Consider the following 25,138-nt stretch of genomic DNA (forward strand, 5'->3'; position numbering starts at 1 on the left):
TGGTTCCAGAAGAGCATGACAGTGCCTGCCGTAATGTCAAGAGATCATTATAACTGGGAATATCTTTATTAAAGGGTATTCAGGTATTGTCTTCATTATATCTCTGATTTTAGATTGAGGCTTCATTAGGATATGCTGGACAGCAATATGTTGTGTATTTGCTGAGAACCTATAGGGACATTACCTTCTATTATCTAATGTCTACATCTTAAAAATGCAGTCTCATGTAAATATTTTTCTTATCCCTTCCAATAAAATGAATGAGTTTACATTTCATCTTTTTTATACTTAGCAGTTGTCTTACTGTAGTTTATTATTGTATCCAGTTAAAGATGCTTAAAGGGTGGGAGAGTTCAAGAGGGAAAGTGTACCAGTGAAATACCATAAGAAAGGTATGCTCATGTTTACAGTAAGCATCACACAAAAATAGATGGGAATTATCTTAGGTTGGCCAAAGAAAACATGCTCGTTTGCAAATATACTTGGAGAACAAGAAAATGCTAGTTCTTAGCAATTGTTATAAAAACCTCTGCATACCACATGCTTATATTACATCTCTCTGTTGGTATTTGAACCAGGGGCTGAGAAGCATCAGTTCAGGTACACTATAACAATCATTTGACCAAAGGGAGAAAAGGGGTGGGGCCAAATATATACTAAGATAAGGGATAGAAGGAGGAATTTGGAGGTGAGAATAATTGACTAAACTACATGAAGTACCCCATAAAAAAGGTGCTTCTAAAAATAGTTCTCTCCATATAATTTTACTATATATTTAGATAACAGATCAAGAAGTTCAGTATTAAATGTACATACATCTTCATGGATCCAGATATGTATATTGTCACATCAAAGTTGTCGGTTTTTTTCAAATTATAAATGTGTAAGGAATCATATTCAACCTAAAAAAAAAATGTTCATTGCCTGATCTGCTAAATCTGATGTGTACTTTATTAAGTCCTTAATGGTAAAAAACTTTTATTTTGTTCTGTTGTTTGCAGAGCAAAGATGGTCGACCGTTGCCAGCAAGGGATAAACGTGCCTTAAAACAATTTGAAGAAAGGTTACGAACACTTAGGAGAAGAGAGAGGCACTTAGAATTCATAGAAAACAGCTGGTGGACAAAATTTTGTGGTGCTCTGCGTCCCCTGAAGGTAATTGGAGTTTTAAAAATATGCCGTCACTCTTCTTCCTGGTTTATATAGTACCTCAGAAAGGTTGTGTTCTCCTTTCGAGATACTTTAAAGTGTGGATTTTGGAGTTAAAATAATCTGGTTTTGAATCACAGCTCTGTCGTTTGGTAGTTTGAGCAAGGTATGTAGTCTCTCTGAACTTCATTTTCTCATGTAATACAAGTATTACATGAACAAAGTTGTCGGGAAATTTAAATTAAAATATAAATAAGTAATGTAGTATACTGATAGAATATTTTGCAAGTTGTACTATTTATAAATTGGATATCTGGGGCTCATACTAGAATTTAGGAGCCTTAACCGAAAGTATTAGAATTTACTTTATCGTTAGACAATATGTGGCTAAAAGTATGTAAAAAGGTATTATTTGAGATGGAAGACCATTACTTTTTAGAGGGATGGGGAGAACCATCATTCGCTAGCCTTGAATTCTTGGGACTATGATACCTACACATTAAGTACATAAACTAAATTAAGGTTGTCATAATATGACCCTGAGTCTAAAAAGTAGCTAAAACTGCTGGGCACAGACTTTCATCTGAGCCCATTCTGTTAGCTGGCATTTGAAACCCCAAGCTTGTATACTGTAAATATACAATGCAGGTTGTAATTCAGAAACTACAGTTATTGGACTGGTTTGAGGAAAGTTAGGGAAGATAAAGATAGAAAATCAGATTGAGTTCTAATGCTGCTTTATCGCCCTCTTATAATTAGAAAGGAAATGAGGAAAAATCACTAACAGGTCACCCCAGAAAGCGCTTCTTTTTGAAAGAGTTCTTCAAAAACATACCATAACCAGTTAGTTCTATGTATCACTTTTTTCATGTTAGAATAAAATTTTTGATTCACTCTAGTTCTTCTCTCAAGGTGATTTTTCTCCATAGCACCAAAATTATGATGAAACCCTCCCCAAACTTATCTTAATTCTAAATTGTTTGTAGAGTCTTATAAATATTTATAACCTTGTCTGTAACATTAACTGCCTAGTTTTAAACATGCTCTGTTCTATTTCACTGAATATATGCTTAGAGGAATTTTTAAATCGACTTTATTAAGTGTGCAGATTGGTTTTGCCAAATGTATTTATAGAATATCCACATTACCCCCAAAAGCTACTTTCTGTCTCCCCCACTCCCTTGAGCTCAGATCCCAGACAACCACTGATGTACTTCTGTCATTATACTTTAGTTTTATGTGCTCTATAATTTTATATAAATGGAATCATAGGGTATATCATCTTTGGCTTCTTTGGCTCAGGACAATGTTTTTGAGATTTATCCATGTTGTTGCATTTTTTCAGTGGTTCGTTCTGTTTCATTGCTGAGTAGCATTCCAGTGTGTGTCTATATCACAATTTGTTTTTCTACTCACCTGTTAGTGGAGATTTGAGTTATCTTCATTTGAGACTATTATGAATAATAGTGATATGAGCATTTGTGCATAAATCCTTGTATAGATTTATTTTTTTCATTTCATTCATTTTTCTTAGGTAAGTACCTAGGGGTAGAATTGCTGAGCCTAATGTTTAATATATGTTTAAGTTTATAAGAAACTGTCAAAGTATTTTCTGAAGTTGTTGTACCATTTTGCATTCCCACAGCAGTGTAAGATTTCCAATTTCTTCATATCCTTCTCAACTCTTATAATGTAACTATAATAGTTTTCCTAATGGATGTGTTGTATATCATTATGGTGTGATTTGCATTTTCCTGGTGTCTAATGATACTGAACATCATGTATTTTTATCAGCCGTTTGTGTATCTTCTCTAAAATGCCTGTTTAAGTCTCCTGGCCGTTTTTAAAATTAGGTTTTGTTTTATGACTGAGTTACAAAAATTCTTTATGTATTCTGGATCAGTACTTTGTCAAATATATATATTGTGAATGTCTCCTAGTTTATGGCTTGCTTTTATGTGTTCTTAACACTCGTTCAAAGAGATTTTTTAAAGCTTTTATAGCAGACATTTTCTTCTAGAAGTTTTATAGTTTCAGCTCTTGCATTTAGGTTTGTGGTCCATTTTAAGTTAATTTTGTGAAATGGTATGACTTAAGGTTCAAGGTTTATTTTATTTTCCACATGAATATCAGTACCAAATTTTGTCAAGACTACTTTTTACTCATTGAGTTTCCTTGGTACTTTTGTCAAATCAGTTGATCATATATATGTGTGAGGGTTTTTTTTGGACTCTCTTCTCCATTGATTTATATATCCTTATGCTAAAACTTGATTACTGAAACTTTAAAATCAGCCATGAAATCAAGTAGTGTAAGTTCTTCAGTTTTGTTTTCCTTTTTCAAAATTATTATAGCTGTTGTAGAACCTTTGCATTTCCATATAAATTTTAGAATCAACTCATAATTCCCCAAAACACCCACGGGGATTTCTATTGAGATTCTATCGAATCTGTAGGTAAACTTGGGGGAATTGATGATTATCTTAATGTTCCAATCCATGAACATGATATCTTTCCATTTATTTATGTTATCTTAAATTTCTCTTAGCAGTCATTCATAGTGTTAAGTGGCAAGGCCTTTTTAAAATAAATTTTAATAAATTTATCTGTAAATATTTCTTTATATTATTACAGATGCTTTTCTTTAATTTTAATTCTCAATTATTTGTTGCTAGTATGTAGAAATTGTTTTTGTACATTGACCTCGTGTCATGTAACCTGGCTAAATTATTAGTTCTAGTAGCTTTATGATAGATTCCTTAGAAGTTTTTATGTACATGATCATGTCAATTGCTAAAAGACACTTTTACTTCTTTTCAGATATAACATTTTCAATTGCTTTTTTTTTCTTACTGCACTGGCCAGAACATCTAGTGCAATCATTTATCATTTATTTCTTTTGCTATATAAATTTTTCCTTCCTGAATATGGATCTCAATGTTTACTTATCTTTCCATTATCTAGCCCTAAATAGGAATAATTAGTTAGGAATAATTAGCAGTAGGCATTCCTGAAGGAAATATCTGGAGATACAAACTTACTGTTATGTAATTGAGGTTTTAACATGAAAACCAAGGGGTAAACACTGCTTTTTTATTTTTTTGCTCAAATGAAATATGAAAATTATTTATTATTCATCACTTCTGTTTGTCCACAGTTGATATAATTCAGAAATAGGAAACCACATGCTGTTAATGCTTCTTAAACATTAGCATCCAAGTAGTCCTAGTGGAAGAAGATAGAGACAGGTCCACTCAGCCCTCTGCAGAGCTCAGTATATGCTGAAGGTGATTTAAGACTGGTGAGAAGCTCCTGATATAAAATTTCTTTTAAGTTATGTTCTTTCTCAAAATTTTGTGGTATATTGCCTTTTACTCTGTGCTATAATCCATGTTTTATTATAAAATGTATTAAATTTAACATTTTGCAAAATGCAAAAGTTCAAAGTTTTATAATATTTTTTTTCATAAGAGTAGATCCCTGTGAGATGCCTATTGATCTTATGATTTTACATGGCCATGCATTCACTAAGATGTGTACATCTCATTTCAGAAGTATTAGGGTTCAGAGTATGGACTTTGCTGTCATATATATCTGGTTTTGAGTCCTTGCTTTGACCCTCACCAGCTGTGTAACCTCTTTTAACCTCACTTTTCCAAACCTCAGTTTTCTCATCTTTAAAATGGAGTTACATACTTAATCTTATATTTGTTATAGGAATTAAATTATGTACGCAGTGCATTGCCTTTTGATGTAAACAGCTTGGAAAGTTGCAACTGTTACTGTTATAGTTCTATATGTAGAATTTTTCAACTTCTGATAAATACTGCCATATAACTCAAGGGAGAAAATTAGTTTTGTGTTGAAGACACTTGTACAAATAAGCACCTAATTAGATAGATTACATTAGTGGCTCCTTAAAACAGCATTTATATATACTACTGAATACATTTCCAAGCATACCATCTAATATTCTTTAAATACTTGATTAAACTCTCCCCTAACAGTAGGACATTGAGCTCATATAACTAATTGGCCTTGGTAAGCTATAGATCCATTAGGTTTTAAATATAATTTGAGATTTTACTATATATATACCTCTTATTATATATACCTCTTGTATTTATATAGAAAGTTATAAATTCATGTTCATAATTATATCATATATATTTCAGAATTTTATTATGATAAAATATGCATAACATAAAATTTACCATTTAAATTATTTATATAGGTGTGCATTCAGTGACATTAAGTATATTCAGTGTTGTACAACTGTCACCCTATCCATTTGCAGAACTTTTTTGTCATCTTGAACAGAAACACTGTACCCATTAAACAATAACTCCTCATTTCTCCCTCCTTACCCTGCTCCATATCCCCTAATAACCTCTATTTTGCTTCTGTCTCTCTGAACTTGCCTATACTATATTTGTTCTTTTTTTGTCTGGCTTATTTCACTTTGCATGATGTCTTCAAGATTCATCCATTTGCGGATGTATCAAAATTTCATTCCTTTTTAAGGCTGAATAATGTTCCATTGTATATACATATAGCACATTTTGTTTATTCATTCATTTGTTAGTGGAAATTCCTTCCCCGGCCAACTGTTGGCTGTTGTAAATAATGCTGCTATGATAATTGGTGTACAAGTATCTGTTTGGTTCCCTGCTTTCAATTCTTTTGAGCATGTATCTAGAAATGGAATTGCTGTCTCATTTGGCAATTTTGTGTTTAACTTTTTGAGGAACCTAAAACCTTTTTCACAGTAGCTGCACAATTTTAATACACAAGGATTCTAATTTCTTCACATCCTTGCCAACACTTATTTTCCATTTTTTGATAATAGCCTTATGGTTGTGAAGTGATATCTCATGGTTTTGATAATTACCTCCCTAATGATTAGTGTTTTCATTGATTATTAGTCATTCTTATATTTTCTTTGGAGAAATGTTTATTCAGATTCTTTACCCATTTTAAAATTGTGTATGCTTTATTGCTATTATGAGATTTTTTTTTAATGCCTTGAATATTAACCTTTTATTAGATATATGATTTGCAAATATTTGTTCCCATTCTTGGCTTGTCTTTTCATTCTGTTGATAGTGTCCTTTGATATATAAAAGTTTTTAATTTGGATGAAGTCCAGCTTATCTATTTTTCCTTTTGTTGCCTGTGTTTTTGGTCATATCCAAAAAAATAATTGCCTGTTAATACATGCAGACCCAAGGAAAAGCCCCAAGACTGAAAATCTACCTCCCTAAATAGAGAGCAGAGAAAGACTGAAGAAAGAGGCTAGCCACTCTAGTATGGTAATTAATAGTTTATTAAGAGAAACTCACATATGGGGCATGCCTTGGGCAGCTGCAAAATGCAGTGGATCCCCATGATACTTGGGAGGTGCCAAAGAATTATATAGGGTAAAAGTGGGGAATGATCACTGGTATTAGCATGTGAATGCTACCAGGTATGGGAAATTACTTTAATCCTTGACCAGGTCAGGACAACAATCTATTCCAGGAACCAGCACATAGCAGGAGGCAGGGAAGGGGTGCTGATTTATGTTAGAACAAACATCAGTTAGGATCATACAGTCTCTAAGAGGGGTTTGCTGAAAGCAACCTCTCTTCTGGCCCAGATCCAGCTCGTGGGACAGACAGTGGTCATGTCATAGAACATTCTCTCCTCTACATTGCCAAAACCAATGCCAGGAAGAGTTCTCTTTTAAGAGTTTAATAGATTTACACCTTATGTTTAGGTCTTGGATCTATTTTGAGTTAATTTTTATGAAGGATACAATGAAGGATAAGAGTCTGATTTCATTTTTTTACATGTGGATGTCCTTTTCTCAGCACCATTCGTTGAAAAGACTGTTCTTTCCCCATTGAAAGGGCTTGGCATCCTTGTCAAAAATCATTTAACTATATATGTGAGGGTTTATTTCTGGGGTCTGTTCTATTGGTTATAATTCTATCTGTATGCCGGTAACAAATTGTTTTGATTACTGATTCTGTAGATCACTTCAATAGTATTGTCACTTAACAATGTTTAGCCTTCCAGTCCATAAACATGGATGTCTTTCCATTTATTTATAACTATAATATTTAGTAGTTATCACTGTATGTCATTTACCTCTTTGTTTAAATTTATTCCTAAATATTTTGTTCTTTTGGATGTTCTATAAATGGAATTGTTTTTTTTTAATTTTCTTTTTCAGTTTATTTTTTGTATATATATACTTTTAAGAAAAATGTTTATTTGAATCAGATCCATAATAAAGAACTAGTAAAATTTGAATGGTTCCACTTCTCTCCCAGCCCTGCAACAAATGAACAAACCTAAACACAATTAAATTTCATAGGATAAGCAAGCAGTGAAATATAATTTTATTACACACTGACAGTGCTTAGTTGTTTTGAAGGTCTGTGGGAATATTTTAATTTTTTTACTCATATTTCTGTCATCCTAGAATCCTCTGAAATTGAATATGAATTATTTTTAAAGATGTAGCAGATTTCCTTCCTCTGATAGTAATATTTAAGGCAGGTATGGTTTTTCTTTGTTTTAGGCCACAATATGTGAAAATGCCTAAAGGCAAAGACGTACTCTTTCTAACTGTAGTTTTATTAAATATCTTATTGGTATGCATTTCAGATTTTTGCTTGATCACTCTTCATTTGAGAGGTACATTTTGGATTTTAGTGTAGGTGTTTTAATTTAAACTAAAATCGATGTGTTTTGGGTGTTTTATGTTGGTAGTAATTCAGTATTGGTTTCTTTAACCTTACAGAGTCTTTTGTAGAGGTCAGTAACTTTATGGAATGAATGTTGAAGTTCATTATAAGAGTAAAGCCATTTGTAAGTGATCTAACCCATCTCTACATTAGTGCAACAGTGTAGTTAGGTATGTAGAAAAGCTTGGATTGGGACTTGGAAAACAGCAGCTAATCAATACGTGACCTCGTTTTTTTGTGTGTTTGTGTTTAAGAACAATTTATTTAATATATATTGTTGATTCATCAATATTGAATTTATGACCAATAACAGGATAACTCATGCCTGAACAAGGCTTACCTAACACATGTATTTTCTCAGTAATCATGACCATGGCCTAGTTGTTTCTAGAACTTAGGGAAGATGTCAGGGAAAAATAACCTAGATAATTAGTAACATAGATTTCATCCCTTTTTTATTACAAAATTTTATTCCTTAGAAACTCAGTTCCAATAATTTTTTTTGCTTATTTTCTACCATTCATAGTATAAAGTTCATACAATAGAAGCAAATGTGTTCCACCAATTACAGTGCTTAACACATTTCTTCCCAGAAATATTGTCTTACATATATTTCTTCCCAGAAATATTGTCTTATTGTCTGACAGTTTCTTTAGTGCTGCTAATACTGCAGTTCATGAATATTATCAATTAAGTAGTCTTTTCTGGGTTGTAGTATAATTATTTATGTATGTAATTGGCATATATAATATACATCATAATATAGGCATATATGTAATATATAATACATATATAACGTACATACACATCATTACTTCTATAGGAAAATGTTTCAAGTTCCATATTTTAACAACTGGTTAATATAACCTGATGAATTTCTTTGTTTTGGTTTTTGTGTATGTGTGTATATTAGTCTTAATGTACTTTTCAGTTAATTTTGAAGTTTATATGTGAGTGCAACTGAATATAAACTTTTTATTTGACTTATCAGTCTCATTTGTTTACTTACTAATGAAGACTTTTAAATGCTTTGTTTTGTGTATGTTTTCTCAAATAATTTCATAATAAACATTTAGATGACAAATGCCTAACATTATATACTAAATTAAAATATATCTTGGATCATTTTAGTTAGATCATTGTCATACACTAGCAACTCATATTGAATATAATGATTTTGTGCTTTTAATATCTACTTTGGATAGCTAATATATTAATGAATTTTTTTTTTTTTTGCTTTTAGATCGTTTGGGGGATATTTTTCATCTTAGTTGCATTGCTGTTTGTAATTTCTCTCTTCCTGTCAAAGTAAGTACACTAGACACATTTTCTAAAGCACTTATACAAATCCTATAATGTTACATATTTTACATGCTGAATTCCACTAGTGTAGCCTATTGATCTTACCTAGCTATTTTACTTAAAGTGTTCTACAGCATTAATTCAAAAAATGACTAAAAAGTTCCAGTAATAGATAGTATTTCTTTATTCTTTATTAATTGAACAATATCTGTAAGATATTTAAGTGAGGTTTAATTTGTTATCTGAAGTTTTCTTTAACTCAGTTGAATTTTCATGCTTAAGTTATAAATTAACTGAAAATGTAGTCATATAATATATAAAATCATTCTTTATGATTTTTTGTTTTAGTTTGGATAAAGCTCTTCATTCAGCTGGAATTGATTCTGGTTTCATAATTTTTGGAGCTAACCTGAGTAATCCACTGAATATGCTTTTGCCTTTACTACAAACAGTAAGTAAAAAATCAGTCATTTTATACTCTAGCAAATATTCTCACATGCTGTCAAATTATTATGTTGAAAAAAACTTATTAATACTTGATAATATATGCTTGTCCCCTCTGCTGATTTGGCTTTTTATTTATATTTAACTTATACATTGATTTGTGCTTTAAAGATTTTTATATTGATATATTGCTACACTCTTAAATTATACATAATTTGACTTGGGAAACATTTTAAATCTCAAGGTGAACCTTTCCAAGAAATTCTATTTTTAATTTTGATGAAGTTTTTTATTCCATATTTAAATGCAATTCTTAGCTTAATTTGTGGTACTAAACAATTTGGTATTAGTTTGGTATTGTTTTTTGGCAGGTTCTTTTATGTTCTTTTTTTTTTTTTGCGTTTTCATAGCAGCCTGATCTAAATCACAGTTGAAATTTTAAATATTTGCCAAATATGAATAATGAACTTTTAGTTAATTTTAATTTTATATGACTTCTAGAGCTCTGCTTATGTATTGAATTTAATTTTATCCTTTTTTTCAGGTTTTCCCTCTTGATTATATTCTTATAACAATTATTATTATGTATTTTATTTTTACTTCAATGGCGGGGATTCGAAATATTGGCATATGGTTCTTTTGGATTAGAGTGAGTATAACAGTATTATTTTTATTTTTTTCATTTTGTGCATGATTGTTATTGTAAATTATCTTAAATTTATAATATTGTGATACTAAAAGTGATGGAAAATTGCCTTTTCATTTGATATTAACATAAAAGTGCTTTTGTCTAGAGTGATGAGTGATTTTGCCTCCCCTGGTTACATTTGGCAATGTCGGGGGACATTTTCAGTTGCTACAACTAAGGGGTGCTACTGGCACCTACTGGGTAGAGGCCAGGGTTTCTGCTAAACATTCTGCAGTGCACAGGGGAGCCTCCTACAACAAAAACTTATCCAGCCCATAAAATCACTAGTTCCAAAGTTGAGAAACTCTGGTCTAGAAGTTATATTATTTTCTTTAGTGTTTGGCTGCATGCAAACACATTGAAGCACAAATGGATGTACTGTAGCTCAAAAGATGATCCTTCCTACTAGGGGTTAATGACTACTATATGTGATTGGAGAAAGAGTTATTTTCTTCTTATACTCATTTTGAGATAAATTAAGAATTTTAAAATGAAGCTATATTAGGTCAAGGCTACTTCAAGCTGTGAGTAATAGAAAACCCATTTAAATAGTGGCTTGAGCTGATGAATGACTTCTTACTATGGAAAAGGAAAAAAAATCTAGTTGCTTTAGTAGCTCAAAAATGTCTAGTCCAACATCTCTGGAACCCTCTTGACTTCTCCCTCATAATTGTAATTTGGCTGCTGCAACTCTATTTATCCTGTCCCATGTTCCATAAGGAAAAAGTAGATAGGAGGAAGTGGTGACACCTATATTAATAAAGCAAGACTTTCTCAAAAACCCCCAGCAGACTTCTGCTTTCCTTTCAGTGTTTAATATTTTATCACTGCTAGCCACTACGAGGTATAGGGAAGCTGGGAAATGTAAACTTTTAGGTGATCCTATCATCATCCCATCCAGAATTACAGTTCTGTTACTCTGTATTGTACTACAATCAAGTAATCAGACAGGTAGGTGATATCTTGGTTGCTGAAATAAAAGTGTGCTCTGTCGTTGAAATGAAGCAAGTCACCCAGTTCTTTGTATTTGTTAGCATTTGTTTTACTTTCCCTCCAGTATAGATGCATGTGAAAATATCTGTGGTCAGATTATTGTAAGTTATCATAAACTAGATTTTATGGCAGAGTATGTGAGAATGTTACGTATTGCATAGAAATGAGTATAAACGTGTGACATGTCCTTGTGCAGTAATATTATTTAAAAGCACAAATATATTACTAATACTTAGAGTTTAAACTAATTCTTTTAATCTTTGGACAGAATTAGAAGTAATTCACAATTCTTCTTAGCACTATGAACTTTTAACAGATCCTATTACATAAGTTTAGGTTTATCTGGAAACCTGTCATGTAAATACTGATATAGTCTCTAGGTCTTGAGTTTTTAATGGATCATTTATTTAGGAGCCTTTGGATATAGATGCTTTGCCATGATTTTAAAATAAACAAACTTAAACCTGAAAGCTTTGCAGGGAGAAAATTATCTTTATTATTATTATAATTATTTGGAATGATTAAGAATTCTTAGTACTTATTTTGCAAAAAAAAAAAGGAAATGGTTGATTGAACTGTGTTTATTACCCCTAACACATGAGACATAGTACCTCACAAATAAAATATATTGCTGAAATATTGTTATTGTCTTTTTTTCTTTCCAGTTATATAAAATCAGAAGAGGTAGAACCAGGCCCCAGGCACTCTTATTTCTTTGCATGATACTTCTGCTCATTGTCCTTCACACTAGCTACATGATTTACAGTCTTGCTCCCCAGTATGTTATGTATGGTAGCCAAAATTACTTAATAGAGGTAAGTGCAAAATTTAAAACTTTGTTATTTTGATATATTAAAGATACTGATATTTAAAAGCAAATTTTAATTTGTGAAGGCTGGCATAAGATATTAGTTCATCAGATTAAATTTAATATTGCTAAAACTAGTTTTTCCATTTCATCTTTGAGCATATTTGTATTTGTTTCATATAAATTCTCTTTTAAAGTAACATTGAATTTCATTATAATAATTACTTAAATGGATCCCATGGTGCTAAGCTACTGAGCTTTTTCTCAGCACTTTATTAAAACTTATAATATTTCCTATAAAATAATATTTTAAGTAATTTTAATAATGTGGCTCCCCAAAAAGTTTTGATGAGCAAAATATGTCTGCTCATCAGTAATATGAATACCACAGGAGACACCTTATAAATACTTCATTTGTGGGGAACTGGGTGTTATTTTTTCTTAACATGATGAGTATCCTCTTACCTATAACACTGATTTCTTAATGTTAACCTTTCAAAAGCCAATTGTGATTCCTAGTTTTGTAATCGTAATTGTAATCCAGCTAATTTGGGATTTTTGACAATTTAAAATATTTTGACTATATCTCATTTAACATATTTTGACTATATCTCATTTAACATTTATTTCCTTTTCCTAAAACACCTCTTGTTCTACCTCCTAACAATTCAAATCAAATCCATGTTTCAAGGCCTTGCCTTAATAGAGTCTTTGTTATTGATCTAGTCTGCCCAGATCACTTCTTTTTTATTCTGTATTTCTTTCATTTTTACTTTAACATGTAATTAGGAACAAAAAATATCTAACTAGCACATCGAACTCTCAATCAATACCATCTATAATATTGCTAAGTGTTCAAAAGTTAGTTCATTGAAAAATATGAAGTTATAATGTGGGTGGAACAAAGATAAGGCATGAATCATGATGGAGGTACATGAATGGGTTGAGTTTGGGAAACACAGTACTGGAAGATCATTCGAATCATATTGCTCACTTGTACCTTTTTATTCTTGCTTCATCTCCTGCACCTAGTTCATTTCACTAAGTCATGCTTATTAAATACCTTCTATAAGTACATGAAATGAGATCATGTTTTGCATTGATAAAAGATATTCTTTTCTTGTTCCACTGTGGAAAAATAAGTAGGCTCTTTGGGAAGAAGCTTTGTTGTTCAACACAGGACCTAAAGATTGTTGCAAAAAGCTCTAATGTTAAATTTATCTTAAAATTTACCTTTTTGAATATTAGTTAAATGTAGTTTAATAGAAAACAGTATAAAGTTCATGATATGATTACTTTTGAATCAAAATATAATTTTAATACAATATTTACATTTTAACTGTATTTCCATCTTTCAGAGCAATATAACTTATGATGACCATAAAAGCAATTCAACCCTTTCTGTGCCAAAGAGATGTGATGCAGATGCCCCTGAAGGTAAAGCAACTCTTACCAGTTGTCTTAGAATTTATGATTCTGTAAGAGAGGCATTATCTTACATTTTGCTGTTAATCATTTGATGCACTTGTTTTAATATGTGGTGACAAAGGAACTTTGACAAAGAGGAAATTGGTAAGTCTTTTCAATCGAATTTCTTGGTGGTATAAATTATTTTCATTAGAGAAAGGATCGTTATAAATTAGTTACTTACAGAGTTACAAAGGTAGTTATTATTTATCACATTTACTAGTATAATATGAAGTTACTCTTAAATGATTTGGTTTTTTTTTTTGAAAAACTCAAAGTTTTGGTGGACTCTACAATTCTTAGGACCAAGACTAAAAGTACCTGTGACCTAGAACAACTTTTAATTCATCCAAGTCTAGTTACTTTAGTTAATAACAATAACATTAATAATAATAGCAGTAACTTTTAAAACATATAATTGTGTTTCAGGCACTGTGCTAAGTATTTTATGTGTATTCTTACAAAACCTCTGTGATCCCGTGGTCTTAACCTCTGTATATTTTTAGAGAATCACTTTCCCCCTTAATTTCTGTGCATTAAAGTGATATTTTTCTTTGAATAGTATAGTATCCTGTACTGTTTAAGGATTCCAGATTCATTCTTTAAAAATTTACAAAAGTTTTTTCCTACTCTTGCCTTCAAAGTGCTTTTATTTCAGAGTAAAGTAATATGTCAAATATGGTGTAGTTCTTCATAAATCATTCGTGGGTATCATTATGAAAAAGATAAATTCTGATTTTTTTTTAGCAGAGTCAACTATAGAATGATGGAATAATAGGAACAGGCACAGAATACAGGGATAGCCCAGAGGAAGAAGTAATTAATTCTACCTGGAGGGGATCATTGTGGAGTTGTAGTGAAAAAGAAAAGCTATAGAAAAGGGATAACAGAGCTGCGTTTCAAGGTTAAAGAATAACATATCTGGTATATGCATCAAGACAAGGCTGTTCTAGTCAGAGGGAAAAAATGCACAAATAAAATGATCTTACACTCTATAGATATGTTCTAGAGAATTTAAAACATTATTATTGTTTTGTTTTTTAAATTATGGGGGTGTAGAGAGTTATCTAGGAAGGAAGAAATGAGATTGCAGAATTAGATGTCAGACTACAAAAGGTCATGGAAAGTAAATAAAGAGCCAATAAAGTAGAAGTTATCTGATTTATTTTTAGTAACTTAATTATAAGTTATACAGAGAATGGATTTGAGATGAGTCCCTTCCGCCCCCAAGAATTATACCATCATGTGAGGGTGAAGCAGAAGTTATATTACTTCTAGAAACTGACAGCAGAGTCAAGAGCAGGAAGGGAAGAATCACATCCCCCAAAAATTGTAACCACAGACTAGCTCTTTGCTGATCTGCCTTCCAAATACACATCACCAGAGTAAAGTTGTTTCATTGGAATCTCAGACTGGCAGTGCTGTAGGCACATGACACAAGTAAATATTTAAAAAATAACAGAAACAACAACAATAACAAAAAATCTTACTAGAAGAATAAACATACCTTAATTCCAGGCTTCGAAGAATTCCTACAAAGGCGCACAAACAAATTTCAGTCAAATATTCAAGCATACAAGGAAACAAAGCACCATGAAAGAGCTAGAAGAAATAGCAGACAGCATAAAGACACTTGCAAAGGCTTAATATTAGAATTATCAACACAGATTATAGAATAGCTAACTATGATAAAAGGAATATGACCAGATCAAACTATTGGCAGAGAACGACAAACTGTTAAAGAATGCAATTCTAGCAGACTTGTAAATGAACCAAACAATATTTAGAAATGAACATCGAATAAGTGAAATTAAACTTAGTTTAGAGGACTATATTTTAAAGCCACAATGAGGTCTCTCCACAGATTGTTTATTAGTTGTAAGAGAAAAAGTAGTAGCTATCATGGCTATATATCAGAGAAATGGGGCAACTTCTGTGTTACATATAGACCAGGGCTTGGCAAACTTTTTCTGAAAGGACCAGATACTAAATATTTTATTTTTCTTGTGGGGCATATAGTAGTCTCTCATACTGTTCCACTCTGCCATTGCAACACAAAAGCTGCTATACACAGCACATTATGGATGGCTGTGGCCATGTTCCAGTAGAACTTAAAAAACAAGTGAAAGGGCTAAATTGATCCTTTTGGGTTATAGCTTGCCAACCTCTGAGAATAGACCATAATGAATTCAGGGCAAAGGCAAGTTGACAGGAGGCTTCTGCAGTAATCTAAGGGAGAGCTTATGTTAGTGGTGGCAGTAGCAAGAAGTGGTCAGATTGTGGATATATTTTGAAGGTAGAGCTAATAGGATGGGCTGAAGAGCCTGGTATAGAGGAGGAGAGAGAAAGGAGTCAGGGAAGATGCCTGTGTTTTAGAGCTTTAATTAGAAAATGTTGCTTAATATTTTATATTGTACTTTTTATAGTATCTAGAATAATTGTGTTTAAAATCTATTTGTAGCTATTAAGGTTATACTCCCCCCCTCCTTTTTTTCCTTTGAGCCTGTTTGTTTTGTTTTTGGTATTCTTTCATAAATTGAGAACTAATAAAATAACTTAATAGTTTCTCAGTCCCACCATCGGTCATTGCACATTTTCTCATTAGGTTTCTCTTATAACTGAAAGCCTGTGTGTCATAATGTGATATATAGAGTTAGGGCATTATTTCATGGACAAGGATGAAAGCCAAAGAAAGATGTTAGCCTGTTACTTGTCTGTGGGTAGCTCTAAATGAGACTCATCAACCCTGTGAAAGTAATATATAGAGCTTCGCCTTATTTTGGTAATGTTTATAAAAGTGTTTAAAATGCATAGTTCTTAGGGAAGACAAGCTATTAGATAAGGACTTTGGACTACATAGCCACTCTACTATTTCTTATACTATTACCATTCTTCAAAGCACAGTTACATTCATTCACTCTTTCTCCACACCTAATCAGTTGCTAAGGGTTGCAGAGTCTGTTGTCATGACTCTCACATGTCATTTAAATTAGATCTCCCATGAATTGCTATACCTTTTAACTAGTGCTCTACTTTGATCCACACTGCATGGTACTGTTAATTGTTCTAAAGCAACGATTATCACTGTCACATGCATCAGAACCTCTTGGAAGGCTTGTTAAACATAGATTGCACAATTTTTTATTCAGTGTATTGGTGAAACTTGAATTTTCCGATAGTTCTGGTCTGGGAAGCAGACCATGGAAACCATGTTTCTGAAGTACTCTGATAATGCCTTTCCTCCAATAGAAACTTGAAGTACTTCCTCCTCAGGATCTGATTAATTCAGTATAGAATTGAAGGATTACTGCTATTTATCTTACAAGTACCTTTTTTTCAAACATATTCTGAACATGGCTATCTTTTCTACCTTTGTTTTTCAACTATTTGTTCTTAAATGTCACAGCTAGTTTCTACCCCATTCCTCCCATTTTCATCATTCAGAATCCTGACCATCTTACAAGGTTTATTTCAAACCTGACCCTCTTTTGAACCACTAAACATGTATAGAGTCTCTTTTTTTCTTTTGAATTCCCATAACATTATATTTCTTATGATATTACCTTACCCTGTCTTAATTTATAGTCATTTATATATCTTTTCTCTATCCTTCTCTTTTATAGGAGTGTAAGCTCTTTGAGGATATAAATATGTATATAAATATATTTTCATTTTTCCTCAGACAGCATTTGTAGAATTGAACCATGCTTTTTATTTTTCTCTTTTTGAAAAATGTTAGTAAAGTAACATAGGAGGATATTAATATAGCTAATATTTTGTAGCTTCTTGCTCACTTTATCTGTTGGGCGAAACTCATTGTATTTACCTTCTTTTAAGTACCTACTGACTTCCTTTTCTTATTTGGATCAATTGCTTTCTAATTCTGCTGCTCAGCTCTAATGTTATAATTTCTGTTCACTGGGCTTCTGATGCATTATAAACCTTATCTTCTTCTTTCTTAATTTCTTCTCCCAGGCCCTTAGTTTTGTTAGAATTTTTTTTTAAAAAAGCAGTGCTTTCATGAAATACATATCTGAAAATTCCTTGTATATCTGAAACTTATTTTGTTCTCAAAATTGATACAATTGATGGGTAATTTGATCGTGCTTAGAATTCTACACAAGAAATCATTTCTTTTAGAACTTTAAAGGTATTGCATCATCTGTCCTTCATTTTTATCTGGTGAGAAATCTAATGCCAGCCTATTTCTACTTTTGAAGCTAACTTATAGTTTCTCTTTTTTCCTTTTTCCCTTTGGGAAGCAGTTGTTCATTAGTTGTTGAATATCTTCAGTTGATCATCTATGTCATTCCATATTTCATATTTTCTGCCTACCATTTTACTCTAGATTCTTTGATATGTATCAAGCTTTATCTTCAAACTGTATCTTGAATTTTTTATTTCATGTAACAAATTCTTATTTTTCTTGAGTACTTTATTGGTGTTCTTTTTCAAGCATCCTTATTTATGGATGTAATATCTTCTTTAATAGCTAAAGGTACTAAACATTTTTCTAATGATTTTCTTCAAGTAAAATTACAAGTTTGTTTATCTTAGAACAATTCTGTTTATCTTGTTATTTCTACTCATACTGGTAGTTTTCTGTATATATCTGATACAGTTTGTGTATTCATAAAACATAATAAAACTGTTTCCTTTAGAATTTCTATGATTTTTTATTTTCACCATTTTTTTCTTTTTACCTAGCTCCCTCAGTGAGATTTAATAAAACATTGATTTAACTGTATGCCATTTTTTAAATTTTAATATAAATACACAACTTTGGTTTTTATTACAAATTTTAATTTTTCTACCCCCCTCCCCATTCTCATTTGGATGTATGTTGTTAATTTCTCAGATCTTTTTATGTGTGTATATTTCTTGTGCTATAAATCTATTTGACAATAAAACTATGATTAACTGGGATTTTACTTCCAAATATCTTTCAGATCCAGTCTTCCTTTCTATCTCAGCAGCTTGTGTTTTTCACTTAGATTGTCTTCTGACTCATTGAACCTCTTTCTACTTACTCTCAATTTCTACTACCAGTCTACACTCCACTCATGTAATTTCCTTTCTGAAAATGATTTGATAAATAATTGCTAATCATGTCACAATAAAGTCCAAACTCCTTAGCCTGTATACAGTTAAGATTTATATGTCTATTATAAATATTCAGTAGTAGCAAAACCTTAATCAGAAACCAAAGTCAGTATAATCATAGACAACCATGAAAGTGAAGTGGCACTCTGAATAGTCCAGTCTTCCGTCAGTTTGTCACTAGTCAAACAAAATATTTGCTTTAACATTTATTCACCATGATACATGCATTTCCTCAAATGCCCTCTATATATGCATATGCATAATAAAGATTCATTTTATAAATAAAGCACAAATACAGAATGTAATTCTAAGTTGATTTCAAGTGAAAGTATAGTATGATGACCTAATTGTGGCTGAAATCAACACTGAATGTTGTTTTTAAACACATTTAAAGTAGAAGGTGCTGTTTATCATACTTAATAACCAACGTTATCTGAGTGTTAGGTACATCAACAATAACATACAAGTAGTCTAAAAGCAAACAAGAAATATATAATATAAAATTTATTGAGTATATTTAAAAAGATTGCTATTACATGAAAAACTGATTTAATTGCACTTTCTATTATCTTACTAGTTTGAAGAGCTGGAGAGAGGGTGGTAGTAGCAAGATTCAAAAGTCTTTTGATTTTATTCATGTACTACAGGTGCCCTTTCTAAGCTCTCAAAATTTTTATCTTTTTTGTATGGCCACCTTGTCATCAGGAAAGAAGATTTTTATCTGAGCCCCTATTTTTAGTTTTTTATTGTTAACGTACTCTTTAGTTTAATTGGTGCTTTTATATGTCCTTTTTAGGAACAGCAGTCAGAAGTCTCCTGAACACTTTGATTTTAAAACACAGTCCCTAAATGAAACATTTAGCAATTTAAATTTACTTTGTAGGTCAAACCAAGTTCAAAATACTTATTTATAATTTTTAAGGTAACTTTAGAAAGACATCTATAGATCTAGATATCCATGATTCAGGTGAGCAGCTGAAAGGTGGCAGATGGTGAGGAGAGAAGCCCCCCACCATTTAATCAGTTTCTAATCACTGCTGGAATATAAAATATATGCATGGGGCTTATTATTAACCAAAATTCTTCTGTGGACATATGCTACTTTATATAAATATAAATATGTATACATATAAAGATAACTACATTGTGTGTGTGGATTTGTGGTCTATTGCACTAAAAATGATTTTACCTTTGTATCTTACTTTAGAAGGCTTGTATCAAATCTACAACCTTGGAAAATGGTAAACATGTAGAACAATGTGACAGGAAAATTACTTAAGATATGTTTTTTTGTGGCAGGCAAAAGAATCAGTGGGTATAAGCCAATTTAAAATGTCACTGAGTGGTTTATTAGACCTCTGGGGAAAATGATTTGATTTTACTTGGTTCTGCCAGCTCAGCCTCTGCCTTGTAATCTCTGTTCTGGCCCTGAAATTTCTAATTTAGTCAACTTCTGACTCCTGAAATATCTTTAAGTATGTAAATGAGTAATAAAACTTTTATTTTTAAAGTTTAGAATGTTAGCAATGTTGAGAAGGTTGAATGAGTTTTTTCAAACGGGCTTATACCTGTACAGTGGAACTTGTATAATAATTAAGCCATGGAAGGTACTGTTCTTGTTTTTATAATAATTGTGAACAGGCATTTTAGCATAAATCACAGCCTGCCCCGCTCTTCATTTTGAAATATTCATATTGGTTATTTTTATTTTAAGATATATAACTGTTTAGCCAATATCCTGTTACTAAATTATACATATTTGAATTTTACCAAATCCAGTTATATCTGTTTTGACTATAGAGACAGAAGAATAACGAACACAGTAGTCATGATATTAATGCCTAAGCAGTTATTTTCTATACTGCTATTGGACACATACTTCTGAAATCTTAAGATTAGTTATTTTTCTTGCTACCATTTGAGCACCTCTTGAGAACTGTGTTCTTTATCGTGGGTTCACTTATACCTTGAAGAGAGAAAAAGAAGAAAATTAATATTAACTGTCCCCTTGCATGGAGATTTGATTTACACTTGGCCCTCCGGGTTTCACATCCATGGATTCAACCAACTGTGGATCAAAAATAATTTGAGGAGGAAAAAAAAAATCCCAGGAAGTTCTAAAATGCAAAACTTGAGCTTGCCATGTGCTGAGCACTACACTGAACCCATGTGAAGGTTGTGATACGTAGGTATACCCTGCTGTAAGCTATATGCAAATTCAGGTTATATGCAAGTACTGTGCCCTTTCATATAAGAGACTTGAGCATCCCAGACTTTGGTATCTGAGGAGGTCCCAGAACCAATCCTCAGTGTTTACCAAGGGACGACTGTACCTCATTTGGTCTTTAGAATGAACCTGTAAGGAAATATGATGATATCATTTTACAAAGACAGAGTTTCAGCAGTTCAGGTTTGCTTCTCCACATGGTAGAGAAGGGGCTAAATGATGTTTGATACCAAGTCTGTTAGATCAGAGTCTGGGCTCTTACTTCTCCATGCTGGACATTTTAGTTATACTTCCATTTTCACAACATATTCAGGTGTGTTTTTTTTGACACCCTTGGGCTCTTGTCATATTTTAGTCAAAAGAAATTAGAAAATGTATTATTTAGCAATATTTTTAAATAAAATACCCCTTTTTTAAATTTGGTTTACTTCAACAGTCATTGAATATGAATACCAGATACTCTTATAGGTTCTTTGGAATACTCAGGCTTATCTAACTGAAAAAGTGACAAATCAAATAGTTATATTGCTATGAAGAAAGTTCTATAATAGAGGTAAGAATAAAATGTTGAGGGAGCAGAGTAAATGGCTATGAATTTCCTGTCTAGGAGTCTCCTCTGCTAGACTGAACTCCCAGTACCCAGTGTAAAGTTGTAATCCTGGGTGCTAGTAACTGTAGGACAGAAGGAAACATTTGCTCAGCCACTGCTGCTTGAAGCCTTTTTGATTTTTCTTAGGGAGCTTTTGAATATTTTTTCTAGATTTTTCTGTTGAGAAAGAGAACAAAGAATATGAACACGGCTCCTGGGGGATCAATAGATCAGCATTAGATCGGTGGTCCTTCCTTATGAAAAGAAGAGGTTGCTTCTCTATTAAACTGCATGTTTTCCTGCCAGAAAAAAGGCTGCTTTGTGCAGTTTGATATGGAGCAATAGAAGCAAATGTTGAAGTGGAAGGGATTAGAATAGAAAAGATTTAGATCATCTAAATAGAACAGTGGAAGGGATTAGAATAGAAAAGATTTATATCATCTAAATATTTATATAACATCTAAAGCTTTACATAACAGGTCTTGTATTTGGATAAAATACAACCTACTGCTATTTTTCAGAAACCATATGACAGCCAAAAAAATAAAATGTATTAGATCCCTTGTGTAATAAACTGGACTACAAAATTCACAGCTCAATTTGATATTTTAAGAGAAACTAGCACTTATCTATTGAAGCTGAGAAGACAGTTCATAAAATTAGAAATCAACAATGTAGTTTCTTAATCAGCAATAGGGTATGAAATTGATCTCCTAATTGCATGTAGAATTTTTTGCCACTGTTCATTTTGGATAAAAATATTCATAAAGTGTAATTTTTTGCAATTAATAGACTGAAAAGAAATTGCCTTCTAAGATAAGGAGTTTCTTCTGTAATGAATAAAGACCTTCTGGAAATCCTACATTAGCGGCAGCATATATAATTTTGGTCTACATTATATTGTGCTGCCCAGACCTTCCTGAATGGTTTTAATAAACAATCCTAGACATCATTTACAAGGCATATGTCAAGATATATAGAAGACTTTATAACCTAATAGAAATAATGTATTTGGATAAAACCAGTGTGGAGTCTGAATATCAAATAACCAGTCTACCACTTTCCCTTTAACGTACATTTTTTTTTGGAAGAAAAAAATATATGATTTATTTTTAATTCAACCTATAATGCTACCTAAAGTTTAAATAGTAAGCATATCAATAAATAATGATTATTGTATTTTTTTTGGAAGCAGCAGTCATCTTTTTGTAAAAAGCAAAAAAAAAAGCTCAAAAACGCTCTCAAGTTTGAGCTGTCTTGATAATTGGATTCTTAGAAAAGTGCAGCTTAATACTAACCACATCTGATTACTTTGTTCTTTTTTTTTTCTTTTTTTTTTTTTAGTGTTCATTAGGAAAACTTGTTTTCGAACATGTCTGGCACTCCTGGTTGGAATGCTTTGTCTATTTCAAATAAATTGAATTAGCCAGTATAATTTTTTTTATATTTAAGAGCCAGAATTACTGGTGGCATTAATTTTTTAAAACATGTTATATTAGTTGGTAATTTAAACTATAGTAAGGTGATTGAAAGAGTGGGCTTATAGAGAGACCTAGATTTCAATCCAATCTCTAACAGTTACTGTTTGACTTTGGTCATTAGTTTTAGTTAATAACTTTTAGATATATTATTAATAGTATATTTCAAGAGAGAATTTATCTCACAATAGTTTTATATTTGCTTTTGTAGATCAGTGTACTGTTACCCGGACATACCTCTTTCTTCACAAGTTCTGGTTTTTTAGTGCCGCGTACTATTTTGGTAACTGGGCCTTTCTTGGGGTAAGTATGAGAATCCCAGAGGTGATTTGGCCCTTAGTGAGTGGGCCGTTTGTATCATAGTAATGTCATTGGATTTTAAATTTTTTACTTTCTGAATGATTTTAGATTTGAGAAATAACATAGATTACTTAAATTTACAGGTATTCTTGATTGGATTAATTGTATCCTGTTGTAAAGGAAAAAAATCAGTGATTGAAGGAGTTGATGAAGATGATTCAGACATAAGTGATGATGAGCCCTCTGTCTATTCAGTTTGACAGTCTTCTGTCTTGAAGGTTTTATAAAGATGATCGAAATATCTCATGCATTTTTAAGTGTTAAACTACATTAAGATGAACTGACTAGCTTTCATCAAAAATGGGAGCATGGCTATTAAAAAACTATATTTTTTATGTTTTCTGAAGTAACATTATTATATCATAGATTAACATTTAAAATTGCTATAATACTATGTAAATATAAAACTACCAGCTTTGTGAGGGAATGTTTGTGGAAATTTTTTTCTCTAATGTATATTAGTGTTAAATTGATCAAAAATCTTCCAGAATTAATATTCCCTCTTGTCACTTTTTAAAAACATAATAAATCACTTGTATTTGTGCCTTTGGATCTCTAGAGTAATGTGGAATTTTTAAGTGTATATAACTGATTGTCAAAATAATATAATATAGCTGATAAATAAATGTTATCCCTTCATACAACTTGTTTCCTGTTTTCTACTTTAAATCATTAGTGCCATTCAAATAGGTTTCATGAACAGATTTCAGGCTACTTGATGTACATATTATGATTCTTGAAATAAAATACCATTAAGTTTTTGAAAAAGACTTAGGAATTAACAACCAACTCCCACTTAACTCTACTCTCCCTAAATTTTTGTGCCACATTGCTCTGTTCTGATTCTTTGTCTCTCGAGATATATCTACACAGCTTTCACATTTGGCTTTTTCATGTACTCTTTAAATGTTATTCACCAAGATTAGATTTCCTTCTGTTATTTACTCTTTTTTTTTCTGGACAATCTCATATACTCTTGGTTTCCATCTATATTATTCTTTCCTAAGCTCTGAACTTAGTAACTACTTCAATTGCAACATGTTGGAAATTGAACTCTTCACTTTTCTGAGAACACCAGGCCTTCTTCTGTATTTGTTTTTTGACAAGTGGCACCAGCACATACCTGATTATCTAAACCGAAAATCAAGTATACCTCATTTTGTCCCATGTGTACCCAACTCATAAACCAGTCAAGTCATGTTGATTTCTACTTCTTAACTGTCCTTCCATTTGTCCCCTCTTTTCCATTCTTAGTGTCACTCACCATGTTATGGACTGAATTGTGTCCCCCTAGAGTTCTTTTGATGTCGTAACCCCCCTAATATCTGATGACTATAGAGATAAGGCCTTTTTAACGAGGTAATTAAGGTAAAGTGAGGCTATTAGGTGGAACCCTAATCCAATATTACTGGCACTTCTACATCAAGAGGAAGAGACATCCGGGATGTACGCACATAGAGAAAAGACCATGTGAAGACACAGTGATAAGGAAGCCAGTCACAAGCAAAGAGCCCTTTGGAGAATCCAACCCTACCAGCACCTTGATCTTGGACTTCTAGCCTCCATAACTAGGAGAAAATAAATTTCTGTTGTTTAAGTTACAGTCTATGGTATTTTGTTACGGCAGCCCAATCAGACTAATACACACTGGTTCTTGAACTGTCTCACTGGATTTTCTGCCAAGTCTTGACTCCTGTCACTCTCCCAAGAACAGTGAAAATACAAATCATTATTTTATTTCTTTGCTGTGAAAGGTTCTGTTATTTTAGAATTAAATCTGTAAGCCATCACATAATGT

General features: G+C 31.9%; 1 protein-coding gene across 1 annotated transcript in view; it reads left to right on the forward strand.

Annotated features, from left to right (window-relative positions):
- Positions 1-23,981, forward strand: part of LMBRD1 (LMBR1 domain containing 1) — a 78,156-nt gene extending 54,175 nt beyond the window's left edge. Inside the window, exons 9-16 of the mRNA XM_039852858.1 lie at positions 1,002-1,154; positions 9,125-9,189; positions 9,532-9,634; positions 10,172-10,276; positions 11,974-12,123; positions 13,475-13,553; positions 23,192-23,283; positions 23,424-23,981. Of these exons, the coding sequence (XP_039708792.1) occupies positions 1,002-1,154; positions 9,125-9,189; positions 9,532-9,634; positions 10,172-10,276; positions 11,974-12,123; positions 13,475-13,553; positions 23,192-23,283; positions 23,424-23,540 (864 nt within the window). The 3' untranslated portion in view covers positions 23,541-23,981. The remainder of the gene's footprint in view (positions 1-1,001; positions 1,155-9,124; positions 9,190-9,531; positions 9,635-10,171; positions 10,277-11,973; positions 12,124-13,474; positions 13,554-23,191; positions 23,284-23,423) is intronic.
- Positions 23,982-25,138: the final 1,157 nt, after the last annotated feature.

The sequence above is a fragment of the Pteropus medius genome, unplaced genomic scaffold, assembly GCF_902729225.1.
Source record: "Pteropus medius unplaced genomic scaffold, Ma_sr-lr_union100, whole genome shotgun sequence".
NCBI lineage: Eukaryota > Metazoa > Chordata > Mammalia > Chiroptera > Pteropodidae > Pteropus > Pteropus medius.